Here is an 18859-nt window from a genome sequence, read left to right on the forward strand (position 1 = left end):
CCGAATTTTCTCTTCCTGCGGACATTAAAGCGACACAAATGCTGACTTGGTTAATATTGATCAAAACAAGCATTTATTGCATTCTTCAAATGAGTTTTGTGACCTTTTGTCCCGTTTTCAATGCGTAATTTCCCCATTGTAGCTATAAAAATGCCATTTTCAATAAAGAAAAAGCCAGATGCAAAGGCTTTAGGGACATCAATTGACACGGAGGTTTTAGCGGACCTTTCCACAAGTCACATGCAGCGTTTGCAGTGTCAATTCGTGTAATAAATTTTGGCAAAAACCTAATTTTTCCTGCGCTCCCGAAGGACTTCGGCGTGCTCTGTCTCTTTTTTATTGAAAGGCAGAATTGACCGCTGGCTTTCCAGGTTATTAACTGCTTCACCTGTTGAATCCGGGCAGCCTGGCTGCGGGACTTCAGGTGCGGCCATGAGCGCTCTCGGGAGTGAACTGAGCCGCGCTCTCGCCGTGCGGCGTGCTCAAGTGGAAGGATGTGCGATGTGTCCTTGGCGGGAGTGGAAATTTTGGTTGGATAGTGCTCAACCCTCGGGGTTCAGCGATTTGAGTCTTATCGCCGGGGCGCCGAGAGGCAGACGTGGGGTGTGAGAGGAGTGGAAATAAGGCGGAGCGAAGCAGGGATATTGGATTTGACTCTCGAGGAATGCTGCAGTTCAGCTGGGAGTTGTGTACTCTGTGGTGGGTAATGAAACGCTGTGTGTGATGTGTGTGTGACATCTCAACCTTTTTTCTTCACCCCCCGCGCGCCGGTCGTCTGCGAAGAAGGACGGTGGGAAGTTTTCCCAAACACACCCCAGAGGAGCTCCGCTGCAGACTTTCCGCCACTGTGCGCCGTGCGAGGGAGAGAGAGATAAAAATGCCCTCCTCAAATTGCTAAATTATTATTAGTATATATCCGGCGTGGTGCAACATCATGGGCATAAAGTAGTCAGTTGGGGTTTGATAGTCACTCGGGACGAACGCCCGCCTCTCCGGTGCAAAACTTGTACCACGTTCAAATTATTTCAATATATACCCACTCATTTCCTCACTATGTACATTCCTATGAGTGATACAAATCCGTGGAGAGTATTGAAATATCACCAATAGACCCCAAGTGCAGGAGGAGCCGATCGCCCGACGTCGGGGACGCCCGCAGGTCCTCCAGGAACAATTTCTGCGCCCATTCCCGCGGGGCTCGAGTCTGAATGTGGGGCGCCTTGCCACAGTGCGTGAGTGCGTGAAGTGACTGGGAAAGAGTGTGTTCGCATCTGGGCTGGGCCGCCACTTCCTCCGCTACGTGTTCAGTACGCGCGAAACTGCGATCGGACAATCAGCTGCCGAGCTTCAGCTCGGCCTCGCCCTGGTCCACGCTGGAGCTCGAATGGGGGCGCAAGCTGTACCCCACGAGCGGCTCCCGCGGCACCGGGGGCCTCATGTTTGGCTTCTCGCCCGGGGGCACGGAGCTCAACCAGCCGCGCGGGCCCTCGCTCAAGGAGGAGCCGCTCAGCGTGCGGGCTTGGATGCAATCCACGGAACAGAGCAAGTAAGCTTCCGTCCGCCGTCTTGGCTTCTGCCGCTGGCTCTAGAGCATTTGAATTTCCTTGCGATTGACTTCTCAATGCCTTTCGAGGCAAGAAAGCTCTGAAAGCAGTGTGAATTGTGACTAAAACCATTAAAACAATGTTTAGCACTGCTTTTTACATCTGCAAATTTCTTAAGAGCAATGCAGAAATGATAACCAATTTTTACACTAAGATGCAAAGGAAGTCAGTATAACAATTGTTCCTTAAGTGCAACTCTTATGAGAAGAATTTACTGTGAAGTCTTTGATGTTTAATTTTATGTACAAACCTGGCAATTCAATTGATTAAACTTATTAAGAAAGTGTTGTAAATCATCAATAAGAAATACTTTTAATTGGAAAACCAGTTTTTTTTTTAATTAAATATCAAATCTATAAACATCTTGATAAAATGTTTCCCTTTTCAATAAATATTTTTATCGGTTCATTATATCTTCCCACTTTTTCATTCTTCAGCACTTCAAAAGAGTATTTTTAAACAAAACTCTGCCAAAAGTCAATAAAAATCATAATAGAGAGCGTAAATTAAACTATTTGTCTGTATTTATGCAAAAAGCTCACTTGGCTCACATTCAATTGTTAATTTATCTTTATTGAAAAATCGCGAAAAAACGCCGCCAACAAATAAACTGAATTACGCATTGACAAAGAGGGTGAGTGAGCAATGTTCGATGTCAATTCGCATAATTCAGTGAGTGATCAAAGAGAGGTAGCATTTTCACCCTTTCCGCGCGCATTGTGCGCAAAAAGTTGAAAATATTAAAATTAATGTAAAATAATAGCGAACAATAGCGCGGTATCACATTCAATTGTGATGAATGGTGTTTTGCGGACCCCAAGCAATTTTCCTCGGGCAATGTTTTGCCGCTATGCAAATGAGATGTGTTTGTTTGCGCCCGAAAAACACAACATATGCTCGAAAGTGCATCATTATGTTCCTCTTCTGGTGTTACACATCGTGTCTGGGGGTGCTTTATTGTGACGATCGCACGATAAATCAGCGTGGCAAAGTGTGTCTAAATCGAATTTGTTGGCCCCCTGAATTTCTTTCATGGGCTTTTCGGGTGAAATAAATCTCTGCGTGACCCCCAAAAATTCCTGTACGCGCGGGAAAATTTGTTGAGTGCAGCAGAAGGAAAAAGGGCCGATTCGTATATCTTCTTCAACTCGCCCCAAACTTCTGCCTCTTCACCTCATCCACAAATCCTTCTTTTATTGTTGGGAGTTTCTTTTATGACGTAATTTTTCCCGCACTTAAGATTTGTATCTCCAACCGACTTTCTCTGCCTGGGTGTGAAAGTTTTCGGGGAGCTTTTCCACCCTCTCTCGGCGTCGGCAAAATGAATGTAACGAGAATTGGCACTGGAATTGCAGGAACAAATTGTCCAATGATTTCCATTGGCTTTTTGGGTCTCTGGCGCGTATTGACGGGGGGATTTTATTAAAAGCTTTATAGTCTATGACCGTCGCTTAGCATGCAGATACAAAACTGCCGGCAAAATGGACAATAAAAGTCCTTATCGAATTTCCCTAAATCATTTGATATCGCGCCAATGGCCATTCTCCCTCATTATCCGTGCCCGGGAAAATCCAAACGCACAGTCTATTCGCGCTTTTTTGCCGAAGATTCTCCGCACAGATTGAGGGCAGATTAGCAACAACAGAGAGCCTTTCCCCCGGTGAAAAGTTAAAGATATTAAATTCACCGTAAAATAATTAGCCAAATAATGTAAATTCCACCCCCAAAAGCGAACAAGACTCAGACAACATGCCGCAGAGTTGCGACTGCGGAGGAAACTTGCCCCAAACTTTGGCTCACAAGAGCCCTCCGTGAATTAGCAAGTCATCACGGAAAATCGAAATGGAGTCTCTCGGAGAAATTGATGGCCGGAGGCGGAAAAGGACTTGCGAAGTCGATTAAAGATTAATCCACCGGGAAGGAGTGGAATTTCCGGATAAATGGATACGGCAATTACATTTTACTCGTATTGTATTGCAAAGTACAGATATCGAGGTTACAATTCAGGATATGTTCTCCACATCCTGCAGAGTATTGTGAATTTTTAAAGACAAATAAATACGTATTTTTTCGAATTTCACTTCCGTTTTTCTTGTTTTTAAATCTCTAAATTATATTTATCCCTTGTCCAGATGTTTTAGGAGTTAATCTTATAAACTGTGCTTATTTTACAAAGTTATACAAAACTGCGATTAAACCTCTAAAACTGAGAGATTCTTTTTTTCAAAATTCTCATAACAAATTAACATTACGAATTTAGTAAAATAATTGACTTGGAAATTACTATTTATGACTAAATGCAGTTTGATTGTTTATTCACAACCCTTCAGTATAATTTCTTTTCGGAAATATACTCATAATTACAGTCCTTTAATATTAACTCACATAACAATAAATATTGTGTACAAATACTTAATAACCCTTAAATATCAGAACAGTATAAATTTTCTCTAGAAAGTCATAAACTTGAGCTGCAAACTCCATTTTCTTCCATTTCTCCAGCAGAATAAATCGCAACCACTCCTTGTATTCAATGCATTCGGTTTGCAATGGGACAGAAGAGAACTATTATTATCATTTATTCTCAATCCCATTCGATTTCAGCGGAAGACCTGCGAGTCATTGGGAAAATCTCTCCAAATCCTCCGGCTCAATCCCTCATTTTTTTCCACCCTATTGTGTTGCAGTGCGAAGTCTTGTCTTTCACCAGACTTCCCCGCCCTCGCGGAGGTCTTCTGGTATTCTCATGGTGGCCCCAAAGACGTAAAAGAGCCACTGGTCCGGACGTGGAAAGTGTAAAGAATAAATAAAAGATGAAACATGATACGTGATGTGATTGACGAGGCTCTTGGCAAAATTGATTACAAATTGATGGTGATGGGATGGAATTTATTCAATCCGTGCCATTCCTCACCAGCTCGTGAAACGGGGCCACCTCATGGGGATGTGATAAGATATTTAATTATGCAGTCAAATTGATTAATTTGTGACTTGCCTCGGGCTCTTATGTGGAATAATAACTCCGCTCAAATGCAATTACACTCCTGACAAGAGAGTGTCTGGCAAGTCGCCTCGCAATCACGCCCGGAATCCGGGAGTTCATGCAAATGCACGCCGGGAAGAAAAGGCAGAGCGACGGAGTCTCATCCTGAGCGACCTAACATCATTTATCCATTATGAATGCCTCTCGTGTGGGGTAGAAAAGGGGCTTTTGGCGCCATTTAATCAAGACGACAATTGGGATTATCCTTTGTTGCGCGGTTGGCGTTCAATAATTAAGACATGCCACGAGATGAAGCGAGAAATTCAGTTAATATTTTATGCTCTATCACAGCATTCTCTTCCCCTTTTGTGCCCAAATTTTCGCGCGCCTTCTCCACACTTAACTCAATTTGCTCTGCGGCAGAAGACATCATGCAAAATTCCATTACACCGGCTAATTGAGAGATCCTTCCGGATCATCCTGACGCTGTTCTGTTTCTCGTTTCAGTCTGTGCATCGGGCGGGCGCACTTTGAGAAGCAGCCGCCGAGCAATCTGAGAAAATCAAACTTCTTCCACTTCGTCATTGCGCTCTATGATCAAGTCGGGCAGCCGATCGAGATCGAGAGGACGGCCTTCATCGGGTTCATCGAGAAAGACCAGGTGATTGTAAGGAGTTTAAATTGTAAATTTGAGTGTTCTTGCTTGACATTCTCAAAATTACTATTAAAACTTGGTGAAATAATAATTTTTCCGTCGTATTTTATAAGATAAGATGTAAAATTTCGTATTTTTTATTTATTTTGGCAGAAGAAGAATTGCATGCTATATTTTATTTAAAACACAACGTATTGAAATATTTTCTTTGCCCTGTAAAACTCATAAATTTTAGCAACATAAACTATCAATAAATGCTGTGATTTTTTTCTCAAATTGCATCAGAATTGCATAAATAGCAAATATAATTATACTTTAATCATCACAAGACTTTTCATGTATTTGCTGTTGAAATTACTCATTGGGAAAAGCCCTCAAAAACTTGATTATCATTCTGTTCACTCTCTGAGTTGGAAAACTTACTCGAGAATCATAATTCCCATTTCCAACGTTAGTATAAATTATGAATATATAATAAAGAGAAATGTGATCTCTAATTTGCATTACATTTCAAACGTATCCCTTCCATTAACTCGGGTGAGTGAAGAATCGCAATAATCAGAAGGAGAATCCGACAGACCATCCCTCAATCTGCGATATCAGAGGAGATATAAAAATTTCGCCCTCACTCATCATCTCAGAGACGCAATAAATCCCCTGCTTTTTGGAAAAGAGAGAGAGCGAGAGGAAAATTAGATTTGGTATCATGCAGGGAAGTTAATTAGAAAAGGGTCAATTTCTCATGTGAAGGAAGTTTATCCTGAGAAGGAAGCAATTAATAAGTTGATTTGGCAACTTTTTTCCCTGGCACAGAGATAGAGAGAAGATTTTCCGTCGAATCGCACAATTTTGATGGATTTCCCCGTAACTTTGCAGGAAGTGGACAGCACAAAAACCAACAATGGCATTCACTACAGACTGCAACTTCTCTATGCTGCTGGTAAGTTGAAGACACGCCCACAATTTTCCACCTTCACCGCCTTTCCAGTGGAGATTTTTCTTGGATAGGCGACACGAGTGGAAATCCGCAGAGCGAGTTTCATGCAGAATTTCCACTCATTATGCCCAAGATGTGTAAACTACTGACAAACATTTTAATGGATTCTCGTGATATTTGCAGGTGGAAGGCAAGAGCAGGACATTTATGTACGTCTCATAGATTCAGTGACGAAGCAAGTAAGTCAAACAAGCACTCGCCTTTCAGCCCCCAGAATAAAATATAACATATTGGTCGGAGAGTGAGAGATGAATGTCCCCGAAAATGTACTTTAAAAGCATCTCATACTTGTAGAGTGATTATTTACAATTATAAAGTCACACATATCGTCTCGTTTGCGTGGCCTTTCTCACATGAGCCACTTCGGCATGAAGGGTTGGCCCTTGTAATATCCGAGACTTTAATCTCCTGCACAAACACACAAACACATTAGGTTTAAAAACTTTTATTAATGAATGTAATTATACGGTCCCATAATATTCAAATGACAAAGAGGATCCGCCAGCGCCCCCCGACTTTTCGACGGAGGGTGGACGAAAAAAGTGGGTGGCGGGGGAAGTTGTATTGTGAAATGCCGTCGGTTATCGCGACCAACCATGAACTCGCCGCCCCAGAAGAGCCTTCGACCCGAGGGGTTGGTCAATGCCCAACAAGGCTGAGTTTTACCTTTTCCGGACGGCAAGGAACTGGTCGAGAGAGTGATAAGGATCTAAGGAATCAAAATGGCCTTAAAAATACTTGTTGTTTAGAAATAAAACTTGTAGATTTAAAGAATTATTTCACGACTCTAGAGAAGAGCCAGGAAAGCAACGAGCAGAATCTGTCGCGAATTGTCGAAACCCTTCATCGCACCTTGACACCAGATGTCTCTACTGACCGTGATGCTATGAATTAGTTTCTCTCGACATATTTTTTTCTTAGTTTCAAATACCCAGACTAACATTAAACATACAAATAGTCCAGAAACAGGCTCAGGAAACAGACGACTTTGACGCCCCTGGAACCCTCCCCATTCGTTTGGATAATGCGTGGGTTAACTGAGTGAACTCCTCGGGCCCCTAAGGGTGCATCGCACCCATTTGCTTCTACATATTTTATTCGCAGCGCCATCAAACGCTGAAATATCGGGGTCCGCCAACGCACCGCCACACTTTCAATCTAGTTATACGGAATGACATAATTCCTGCCCCTGCACTTCGCGTGGCACGAATTGAATTTAGATGCGCCGCGCCCAAAGTCGAGGCCCGTGAAGCACTGGAGACCACCAAACGAGCCACTATCCGTCGCATTTACCGTGAATTTAGCTAATTGGCAAGTTGCGGCGGAGTCGCGCACACAAAAAATGTGTCAAGCTCATATAAATGCCGCCTTTTATATTTATGACGTGTGGAGTGTTACCAACTTGTTTGGCATCGTTAAGAGGAACTTTATTTACGCGCCATGAGGGCGTGATATTAAGTGTTGAATGGCGTAAATTCTTTTACACCTCACGCGCGCTCCTCACACCCTTAAAAATGCATGGGATGAGAAACCAAACATATCTCGAGTTGCCTCGTAATCTTTTATCGCCGAACTTACTCCTTAAGTTAAGAGTGCTGGCAATTGAATTTAGAGTCGGTTTTGCAGATGCAAGAACTGCATTTTATTGATTTCAAATTCAATAAATACACACAAAGAAATGTCGCTAATTTCCACATTGAGCTCAAAGTCTAGTTTTTTTCTGACAGTTTAGCGACCAATTAGCACATCGAATGTAAACATAACGACACGAGACTAGAGAATCACACTCCAAATTAAATAAGAACAGCAAACAAACATTGAGAATAGAATAGAAATTTAACTTTCAAGTCATTTTAGTGTACATTTTCTGTCTTTCAGTTAAGTTGAATTTAATATCTGAAAAACAGTCTCAAATGTGAGATTTGTTTCTTCTGACGAACACCTCATCCCATAATCTAGTCTGTCACATTTTTCGAATTGGCTGCAGAGCGAATAAAGAGGGTGTTTTTAGCGACAAAGATATGATTTGAAATATGTCTGTGTCTTTCCATTGCGGAGAGCCGCAAATGTTGATCAATCTCTCGGCAAATTGCTGGTGAAAAGCATCCCCGAAGACTGTCGCGCGGTGAAAAAAGGAGACAATGAAGGTGTGAGGAAGTGATTGAAGGAATTGGGCGCACTAATGTCCCAGTCATCTCTCGAATTTGCCTAATGGAAGTCTCCTGTCGAGATTGCATTGAGGCTCCTTGGCTCGAGGGTGGACTTTTCGTCGCGCAAGCTCGCCACAGCGCCCAAACACACGTCAGGGCTGCACAATAAAGCACCACTCTTGCCTAATTAATCACTCCGCCAAAATTTACAAGTACTCGGCCGCGCATGTCGCTCAAGGTACACACAATGCAAGGGGCCAGCGCGCCTCACCCCCTCGCAATTAATGCCCTGCAATTGCCTCCCCCTTTTCTCGCCTGCCGCACAAATTTGTTTATCCAGGCGCACACGATCGGAAGGAAAAAATTTATCGCCCATGTAAGGATTTGTGGGAACGCGGCACGGAAAGGGAGTGTAATGAGCTTCCGGGGTGGAACAGCCAGAGAGATTTAATTCCCGTCTGACGAGCGAGTCTCTTAATTATGTGCTATCTCGCAATACCCGAAAGGAATTGCTCATAAAGCTGCTGTGAGACGCAAAATTGGTGCGATTTTCTCTGTTGACTTTGGGCAAACAAAGAGAGTATCTTTTTGCCAATTTCACACGAACCACTGCGACTCTCTTTCTTCTGCTAATGTTGAAGTTTTAATGGAAATGATTTGCATTATTTTGCAATGATTTTCCAATGACTTTTTATCAGTTCTTCACCCCCTGGCAGAATTTGCAGAGTTTGCTGCAAGAGCATTTCTTCGATGGCTGATCAATAGTGAAATTGTGGAGCGCAAAATATCCTCGGGAGTATTTCGGGGGCGATTGAATGTGTTTATTCAGAGATTATTTGGTGCGATTAATGTGATTTTGCCGCGCGCGCGTGTGTGTTTTCGCTCCTTCTCGTCAGCATTTGCATAATCCTCACATTTTGCGCCCAACTTACTCACTCATTTATCATATTCTGCATTGCAATTCAATCCCATGTCACACAAGTGTAATTTTTTATTTGATTCCAGACCGCTTCTGGGGAAACTTTCGTGGGAGAATCACTTGTTGTGAAACGATTTTTCTCGTCAAAATGCAAATTGCGAGGCGATGTTGGGGAAGTGGTCAAAAGTTGGCCACATATATGGAAATTCCGTCCACATCTCACCAATCATTCTTCACTGGCGGCAACTTCTTGTGCCGCCCTCGCCGCACATTCGACTTTTCCCATTTGCGCCTTCCATCTTCATTTGGTATTCAAACAAATTTTCTTCCCATATGGACGTCTAATGCTATTTCAGGGGCATAAACATCGAAAGTATTTTAAATCTACATATGGACAGAGAAGTAGTGGAAATTCCCCTTCGAGCAGAGAGGCGAAAGGTGAATTTTCTATGGGCTTTTTAGTCATCTTTTGTGCCATCAACTTGTTCGCCACCGCACACAAACTCCCTGCCGAAATCGAAGGGCCTGTGCAGTCCCACCCTAACGAGTGGCCTATTCATCTCCAGAGGAGAGCGCACTGGGCAGGAGAGGGTGCGAAACAAGAGGCATCCGATGGAGAAAAAATAACGCATATGGTCCTGTCTTGTAATGTGATTACTAATCTTTTCCACCATGCAATGCATTTCGCATTCGGAGGCACATAAAAGAACAGTTGCCAATCAGATTAAATTTCCATCCCGGCAGTGGTGAGTGCACTCACACCCTTTCCCCTGCCGAGCACCCGAAGCCAAAAAGTGGAGGAACCTGAATGTGATATGCGATAGAATATCAATAGGAGAGATTTACTGATATGCCACTTTCCACTCTACATCTCAGTATTCATACGACACTTTTGCATTAGCACCAAACGCCTCAAACCCCGTCTCCATCCGCCCAAGACGCTGGCGAAAGAGTCTCAGCACTTTACGGAAATTTGGGGAATGTTTCACGCAGAAAACGCGAGAAAACGTGCAAAGAGATCAATGCGATTCGATACCAAGATTGTGAAAAATGCAAAATATCGCGTCGTTAAGTTAATCAGACAAGCTTGACATGTTCAGACGATAATAAGAGGATTAAATTATCTTTAATTAGCACTACAGATAAATAAAATCGGTTCACTTAAACAAATATATTTAAACAATTTACCTTATTAAAAGAAAATAACTCCGATTTTAACAATTTTTAAAGAAGTTTTTTTATAAGACTATTTATCTGAATATTTAATTGAACTTACAAAATTTCTAACACTGAGACTTATTGAATAGTAAAAAAAACGTTTTTTTTTGTAAAAATTTTTGTTTAGAATCACAAAATATGTAAAAAATGTAGTATTTCTCAAATTATTGTCTCAATTAATTGATTTTTCTATTTGATTAAGATTTTATTTAATGTCACATTCATCAATGTTGCAAAAATTACTTAGCAACCGGAGAAAAAAGTAACTTAACCTAATGTTAAACAGCACTGAATGATTGAAAAATCAACCTTCACTTCAGTTTGACTCTCTCGATACTCAGACTGCTGAAACATAAAACTTTGATAACGATAACCGGAATACATGGAGTCATGAAAGTTTCATGAAAATGCCAATAGATATTCTGGTGAAAATAACACTTCCGCAGCGCCGGAGAAGCGAGTCAAAGAGAAGCATTGGTGGAATTGAAAGGAAGAAGTGCCTTATTTTATTGAGGTTTACCGTCTCTCCTCTGCAGAATTCCACCCAGTGTCGCATTTACATAAATTTCAAACGTGAAAATAGAGCGAGTGTCGTAAGTTTCTATTTCTCTTCGCATCTTTTTTAGCACCTTTCCCGGCGCCGCAGGCGAAATGGGACAAATTTCAGTGGGTAAAAAAAAGAATCCACGAGGCATGCAAAAGGGGGAAAAGCACGGCATTGAGAGGAGAGATTGATGGATTGAATTGACATGGCAAGACCTACCCTCTTGGCTGCGCTCTTAAAATAATTATATTCTCCATGTCTCGGGATCATCCCTAAAACCGATGATGTTATCACGACTGGTCACGAGACCTCCTCACGTGGCTTTCCTCCTCGGTCACGTGTGGTCTGCATAAATCGCAGGCTTGTTACCCAAATTGCCCGGGAATTAATGCAACAATGCTGATCGATAAGTGACGCCAAACGAGCCCTCCGGGCGTGCCGGAAAAAAAGAGCCACCACCCACTTGAAATTGTGTGTACAAACTTGACGTTCCTCGAGTCCTTGAAAATTGCTCGACTGCCGCATGAAAACTTTCCAAACGTCAATCATGCCAGTTGCGGACAAACCTTCCGCTCTCCGGGGAAAAGTGCCGCCCAAGGAGACTGTCACGAATCCGCACCCCTCGCGCAAAAATATCCTGCCGGCCAAACCCCTGCGATTTTTCAAACATTGCGGCTTTGCAAAATGCTGCAGTATCATCCCCTAAATCGTGGGGTTAATGAGGGATTATTGAAAAATTATAGTCCTAATTATCGTGAGAGCGAATTGCACTTGCTCCCTTTGCTGTGCCCACGAGATCTATTTTCAATTTGCCGGGATTTGCGTCTCTTTGCAGGCCATCATCTACGAGGGTCAGGATAAAAACCCCGAAATGTGCAGAGTCCTGCTCACACACGAAGTCATGTGCAGGTGAGCATTGATTGGCTAGCAAAATCTTGTTGCATTCAGAAACAAAGGTCGTATAAGCATTTTAAGTTAAAATTCTTTCAGACTGTCTTTCTTTCACGTTGAAGTTATCGACACTTATCGATACGAATTACGTGCAATTTCCTTTTAAAAATAGGACTGATATGGACTAAATAGTCCTTTGATTGTCGTTTTTAAACATTTTTTCCTAAACTTGTGTCGAAAATAAGGAAATCGCACGCTATTCGTGTCGATAAGTATCGGCAAGTGTCGATAACTTGAAAGCAAAAAGAACTAAGTGAAATAGAGCGCTAATAATCTAACTAAAAACCTCTAAATTTGTTCGAGGATATGATGAAAATAAAATATTTTATATGTTCCTAACTTCAATAAAACATCGTTAATTGTTAATTAATGTAGGAAAATCCTTATTGTAGTACTTTTGCAACAATATTTTTTTCTCAAGAAGACTAAATAAATCAAGAACTGCATTAAAACCAGCCAACGACACAGATTACAATGGCTGTAAAAATCTGCATTTGCGACCTCTGTTCGGTGAAATTGAGGAAATCAGTGAAATGCGGTTGTTAACTCTCAACTTTTCAGTCGGTGCTGCGACAAGAAGAGCTGCGGCAATCGCAACGAGACGCCATCTGATCCCGTCATAATTGATCGGTGAGTGAATCAGGAAATCCCTCTCGAAAAGTCACTGCATTGAGTCCTTCTGTCGCTCCCGCGGCGGCATTATAAAGTGATCATCCGGCCAATTTGAGACTTTCCCTCCTGCGGCGCGCGAACAAAGGCCGCCAGGAGGAAATATCAAGTGCTGGTGGCCGGTGAATGAGGCAAATTGCACTCGCCCTTGCACAGTGTGTTCCAGGGGTGGAACACGGGTGAGAATTGTACGTGGAAAAGGGGTGGTGGCGCCCCTTTTTCCCTCACCCGAACAGTCAGAATATAATAACTTTGTGCAGACTGCAAGATAATCAATATTGTGGCAGGAGATTTGTATTTGCTCTGGTCCATCCTAGACCGACGCGATGTGACGGGAAAGTTTGGAAAAATTGCCACCAAGGCACCGAGGGTGCAAATGAGTGGCGGATAAGTTTCAGTGAAATTAATCAGTGCACAAGTCTAACGGACGGGAAAGATGCAGGAAAGACGCGCACATTTGAATGGAGGGTTGAGAAGGAATCCAACCAATACATATCCAGCCATTTCCAATTATTTCTTTGCTGAAAATTCATCCCGAAAAAGGGGGTGACTCTGCCGGTAATGCGATCCCACACCCTCACCCCATCATCATCCATTTATTGGACTTGTTCAACACACAAACCACCCTTCGTCTTCATCGCAATGATGCAATTTCTGCGTGTGAGGCACAATTCCCGCGGGATTCCGGCCTCCTCATTGCCATGTCTTCCATGTGCGCCTCCCGAATCCCAGGATTTGTTCTCTCTCTGTGTGTCTTTTTTTCTGCACCCACACAATATTGTTCAACAGCGCCAAATCACACGTGGAATGAAAGAGTGTTGTACATGGATTTTTGCACCATTTACCGTGCCGAAAACATCCTTTCACAGCACTCAGTGGAGTGTGATTGGGAATTTTTGCCACCGATTGCGCAAACATTAATTTCTATAAGTGTCCTCGCAGGCGGTTTTGAGGGTTGTTGAGGCATTCAATACTGTGAGGTTTCGGGACAAATAAAAAGGGTTGAGGAAGAATTGTTTAGCATTGATGGGAGATTCATTGAGTCTGATGTTTTTAGACAAATTTTTCGCTAAACACATTGGCAATCTGTCGGTTTCGTCAGCATTTCTCGTAATTGACACAATTTTAGGGTAAAAATAGTTAAAATCGTCATTTGAAGGACTAATTAGACCTTTTCCGATTTCTTTTAAACACAATTTCCCCCAAAATTGTGTTATAAAAACAAAATAGCACGCAATTAGTATCGATAAATGTCGATAACGTGAATAGAAAGTGGGATAACTCCTTTAAACTACAATCTTTCCATGAATAAATTGCTTTTTTGAAACAGGATTTAAACTGACGGCGACTTTCCTTGCAGGTTCTTCTTGAAGTTCTTTCTCAAGTGCAATCAAAATTGCTTGAAAAACGCGGGAAACCCTCGTGATATGCGTCGTTTTCAGGTGACCATCCATCAAATGGACATCCTTGTCAAATATTAATTATACTCTTTGTGTCTCTCTGCCCTTTTTGCCGCCGGAAAGCAGGTTGTAATCGCCACTCAAGTGTCAGTCGAGGGGCCCCTGCTCGCCATCTCTGACAACATGTTCGTGCACAACAATTCCAAGCACGGGCGTCGCGCGAAGCGTCTGGACGTGTCAGAAGGTAAAAGCGCGCGCGCCTTCTGCCCGGCATTTGATAAAACAATGTAATCCTTCAAGCAGGCATTTATCCGCCCCTTCCCATCGCCACACCCTGCATCAAGGCCGTGTGCCCGAGCGAGGGCTGGACAAGCGGGGGCGCTCAGGTCATCATCATCGGCGACAACTTCTTCGACGGGCTGCAAGTCGTGTTCGGCACGATGGTCATCTGGAGCGAGGTATGAGCCGAGGAGGAGTGATTTATCGGGCACACGACCATGTTGACCAACTCTCCCCCTGTTTCCCTCTCGCCCGCAGCTAATCACTTCCCACGCGATCCGGGTCCAAACGCCCCCGAGGCACATTCCGGGCGTCGTGGAAGTCACGCTGTCCTACAAGAGCAAGCAGTTCTGCAAGGGCTCTCCCGGACGCTTCGTCTACATCTGTACGGTTTTGTATTTGCGCCCTCCTCGCCACTATATTATTAATAATTTAATGTTTGAGCGCCGCTTTTTTCCTCCTCTCTCTCGGCCAAAATGTGCAGAGAAGAGCAAACAATCAAGCTTTGATTAGTGGCTTTCTTATTCAATTCCCTCCCTGAGGTCTGCTTTTCTTTTAATTTAATTTCACTTCCCCACGCACACTTCAACCTCGCATTTCACGTTAACTTTATGCCGTGGTCTTTTCATGAGAATAAAATAATATATATTGTTGTAAAGGTAAATTTACATTCATGCAATATTCTTTTAGCACATCGCCAGTCAAATCTGCTCCGGAAGCAGGAAAGGGAAGCGCTGAAGAGAGTCTTAAGACGCCTTTCCCATTGTTTAGCCAGAAAATTTGAAGCTTCAAGTCTTGAAGAGGTTTTTAACGTGAATTGTGAATAAAATATTCAAGCAAAAGTCTGTAAAGTTCGGTAAAAAATCACTGAAAATACGACAATAGCTAATGCAACCGTTAAAGCATCAAAAAATTATGTTTTTTCGTCTTTTTACCTTGTTTTGCCTATTCAAAAGCAATTCCAGAGCTCTGAACTTTCAACAACGATTAGCCAAGGAGCTCTTCTCATTGAAACTTTGATACAAAATGTCGTTTTCTCGTGGAAATTCATCAGGGACTTGACTTACGATGTAGCATTTAATTTTATCTCACACGAAAATATGTGTGGCACTTCAGTTATTTACCATAAAAAGAAGTCTCTGTGTACCATTAAATTGGGATTTACATATTTTCCCCATTTATTTTAATGGCGAGAGCTGAATTGGGTGCGCGGGGGTGGAATTTGATGGGATGGCAGCGATAGAGCCCCAAGAAAGTCAGTCAATAATTGCTGACATCTTCCCATTTAAGCACTGTGTGAGCCGACGATCGAGAACGGCTTCCAGCGCCTGCAGAAGCTCATTCCGCGCCACCCCGGCGATCCCGAGAAGCTGCCCAAGGAGATCATCCTGAAGCGCGCCGCCGATCTGGCCGAGGCTCTCTACTCGATGCCACGGTAAATATCTCCCGCAAATGCCTGACTTTTGACCAACAATCTGGCTTGCAATCATTGTGAAAGTGTCATTTAATGGCGAAGAATTTCTCTGTGAACCTACCACTCATGCTAGCTCATCCAACAGTTCAAGCAGTTTTCACTCGTACACCGGCCAACTGGCGGTCGCCGTCCAAGACGGAAATTCCCAGTGGACTGAAGGTAAGACAGCTCCCCTGGCCCTCATTTCCGGCCACCCCCGCCCCACGACAGGGTGCAATTTGGGGGCGATCCGATGACTGGCCATGCATTGTGACGAAGAGACTGAGGGACACTCTCGCCCCCGTTATGGTCAATTGACAGCTTTCACGGTAAATAAACTTTTCATTCAATGCAGAAGGGGAACAGCACGGCGACTCTTCTTTGCCAGCGATGAATAATGATCAGCTAATCTAATTGAATTCCATACAGAGTCCGCAAGTCGATTAAGTGCTTGATTTGAAGTAAATCCATGTCGAGCTAATTGTTCTAATGGCATTAACTTTGGGGGGGAAAGAGTGGAATTTGAACTGTGACGTCAAGTTGAAAGATTCATTTGAAGGGAATGAGCGGTATTTTTGGACCAACTCTGCCGATAATCGAATAGGAATCAGTCTCTCAACCTTTTTAGCAGCTGAATTGTGTTCACAGGATAATTCTGCTGACACAAAATAAGCCACAAATCTAGAGTAGAAGTTCAATTGCCACTTTAGCTGTGGTTTTCTCAATCTGTTCGTCTAAAATTGTCACTCCCAGCGGCTATTAAGGGTGAAATAAAACCCTATAACGTTGTTTAGAGAAGCTGAGTAGATTACATTAAAAAATTGAGAAGTAAAAATTAAATATGTGTTTTTGGAACGCGATTTTCAAAGGGGAAATCAAATTTTTTGATTCTGAGTAAAATTATTAATGCCTTTTTCATATTTTATATATTTTTTAAATTGTGAGGTGAAAAATCTTGAAATATTTCAAATTCTTGCAGAAGCTTAGTTTCTTGTCGGCAAAAGCTCTTTTTGGTATTTTTTTTCTTCTTTTTTCGTAAGATTATTCAATATTATGCTTTATTTTAATTAGAGTTAATCCTTGATTTCGTAACTCATACTTTTCAAAATGTGTTTCAAGACATTTTCCCGGTCTTTTGAACAGAATCAGAACATTTTTCCTCTTCTTATTCTTGAACACTGTTGAATGATTCCATCGCGATGCATTGGAAGCCCAAGGGCGGAAAAATCCCTCAGTCTCTCGTCAACCCTCGCTGTTCGCACCCTTTCTAGAGACACCAAAGCGCTCACGAGCCGCTCTGCTTGCAGATGAGTACCAGCGAGGCCAGAGCGTGAGCCCGCGGACGGGCTTCTGCAGCAACTCATCGACGCCCCACTCCACGGGCGGCGGCGGAAGCTCGTACAGCGGAACCGGAAACGGATACGTTCACGCCAGCAACATGAGCAACCTGCCCTCGTCGTCGCCACCGAGCGTTTTCGGCGCCGCGTCCAACGTGTGAGCGAGCCGCGGCGCGCGCCAAACCCACTCGAGAGAGAAGCATTGATAAACCTATTGTGTAATATTGTAATAATTGTTATAGAAAGAGAGAAAAAAAATAATGGTAAACACAGATGATAATTGTAATGATAATCCTATTTCAGTTTTCTGTTAGAGCTCTCTTTTACCATTGTCAAAGAAGTCATTGATTCTAAATGTAAATGTACTTAATTGTCATTCGCAGCATTTTTAATGAGCGCGCACACACACTAAAGTCCCTTTCACTTTGATTTCTGCGCCGCCGAGGCGCCAAGAGTGTGGCAAAATGGGGAGATTATTCAAATTATTAACATATATTGTTATATTGGATTTATAAAACTATTGAATGATAGACGATGTAAAAGTCACTAATAAAACATATCGACATTAACGTATACGCAATGAGGCGGACTAAAGAACAATTGATTGAACTGACGATTTGGGGTGGAATTCAATCAATAGAAAGAAAAATGAAGCTATTTCATAAATATTAAACTAAATTCTCACACACCAAGAAAAGGAATAAAAAAAAAATACAGGATCTTCATAGCGAGACTCCTTTGTCAAATTCTTCACACTGAAAAAAAATGGTAAAAGCAAAGTGTTTTAAAAGTATAAAATCAAATGAGAATCTTTTAATAAAATACAACTAATCATTCAGATAAATTAAATGCCTTTCGTTTTCATCATCGCGCCATTAATGATTCAGCAAATTGTGTCCTGAACTTTCACACTGTTTCGCGGCTTTCGCATCTCCGCGGCTTAATTACAGTCATTTGGAGTGTTGTGGAAAATTTCACGGGTGACAATTTCCACTTCGATTAATTAATCTCGGACACGAGATGTACAAAAGGATGAACGAGGAAATTATGCAAATTTGTCCCAATTAGCGTGAAACATTGCGCAGCCGGAGAAACACGCAAGAAACATCGAGTTCGACCTCTGACTTGGCGTTTAATTTCCACCATTTCCACCACTTGCCATCAATCTTGCGGTCGCCGAGAAGCTGGGAAAAGTGCTGCGGAATTTATGATGAATGGACCCTCGAAATCCATCGGCAAATCTCACTTTTTTACGGCCTTTCCCATCATCCAATTTTCCCCTCATCTTCTTGCCCAATCACGTGAATGTCCTTTTCTTCCGCCTTCCCGGGCGGGAGTTTTCAAACGAACAGGCAAGGAGGCGAAAAAATGAGGCACAAGTGCAGAATGATAATGTCCGAGAGTGTTGTTTCCAAGTTAGAAATAAATCATTATTCTAGACATTTTTCCATCTCTGGGGAATTTAAAGTTTCCCTCTTGGCAATGAGCAAAAAAATATTAATTTGCTCCGCTCGACATTTCCCATTGTTTTCCTCTCTTGTGGGCACAGGAAAAAATGCTGGCAGGAAATCCAACAAATTAAATTATCAGCCAGAGTTTTGCCGTATCGCCAAAAAATCACGCATATTGCGATTCAGACTGAAAAAGAATACGCAAAAATTTGTCGCTGTCAAAGCTTGTGACCCCACTTCTGGCACCAA

General features: G+C 42.5%; 1 protein-coding gene across 1 annotated transcript; it reads left to right on the forward strand.

Moving 5' to 3' along the window:
• The first annotated feature begins 1421 nt into the window (after positions 1–1421).
• Positions 1422–17990, forward strand: LOC132259608 (transcription factor collier). The gene is made up of 13 exons (XM_059757315.1): positions 1422–1546; positions 5095–5248; positions 6119–6182; positions 6363–6418; positions 11906–11979; positions 12583–12651; positions 14051–14132; positions 14217–14355; positions 14391–14548; positions 14628–14754; positions 15660–15804; positions 15917–16002; positions 17130–17990. Exons 1-13 carry the CDS (start codon positions 1437–1439, stop codon positions 17318–17320), a joined length of 1455 nt encoding a protein of 484 aa, XP_059613298.1. The 5' UTR covers positions 1422–1436; the 3' UTR covers positions 17321–17990.
• Positions 17991–18859: the final 869 nt, after the last annotated feature.

The sequence above is a fragment of the Phlebotomus argentipes genome, unplaced genomic scaffold (genome assembly GCF_947086385.1).
Source record: "Phlebotomus argentipes unplaced genomic scaffold, Phlebotomus argentipes genome assembly scaffold_18, whole genome shotgun sequence".
Lineage (NCBI taxonomy): Eukaryota > Metazoa > Arthropoda > Insecta > Diptera > Psychodidae > Phlebotomus > Phlebotomus argentipes.

Bases quoted from the DNA above. Each gene is read 5' to 3' on its own strand.
- LOC132259608 (XM_059757315.1), top strand. From the start codon at position 1,437: ATGTTTGGCTTCTCGCCCGGGGGCACGGAGCTCAACCAGCCGCGCGGG. The intron at 1,547-5,094 runs GTAAGCTTCCGT...TTCTCGTTTCAG, and splicing joins CAATCCACGGAACAGAGCAA to TCTGTGCATCGGGCGGGCGC. The intron at 11,980-12,582 runs GTGAGCATTGAT...TCAACTTTTCAG, and splicing joins ACACACGAAGTCATGTGCAG to TCGGTGCTGCGACAAGAAGA.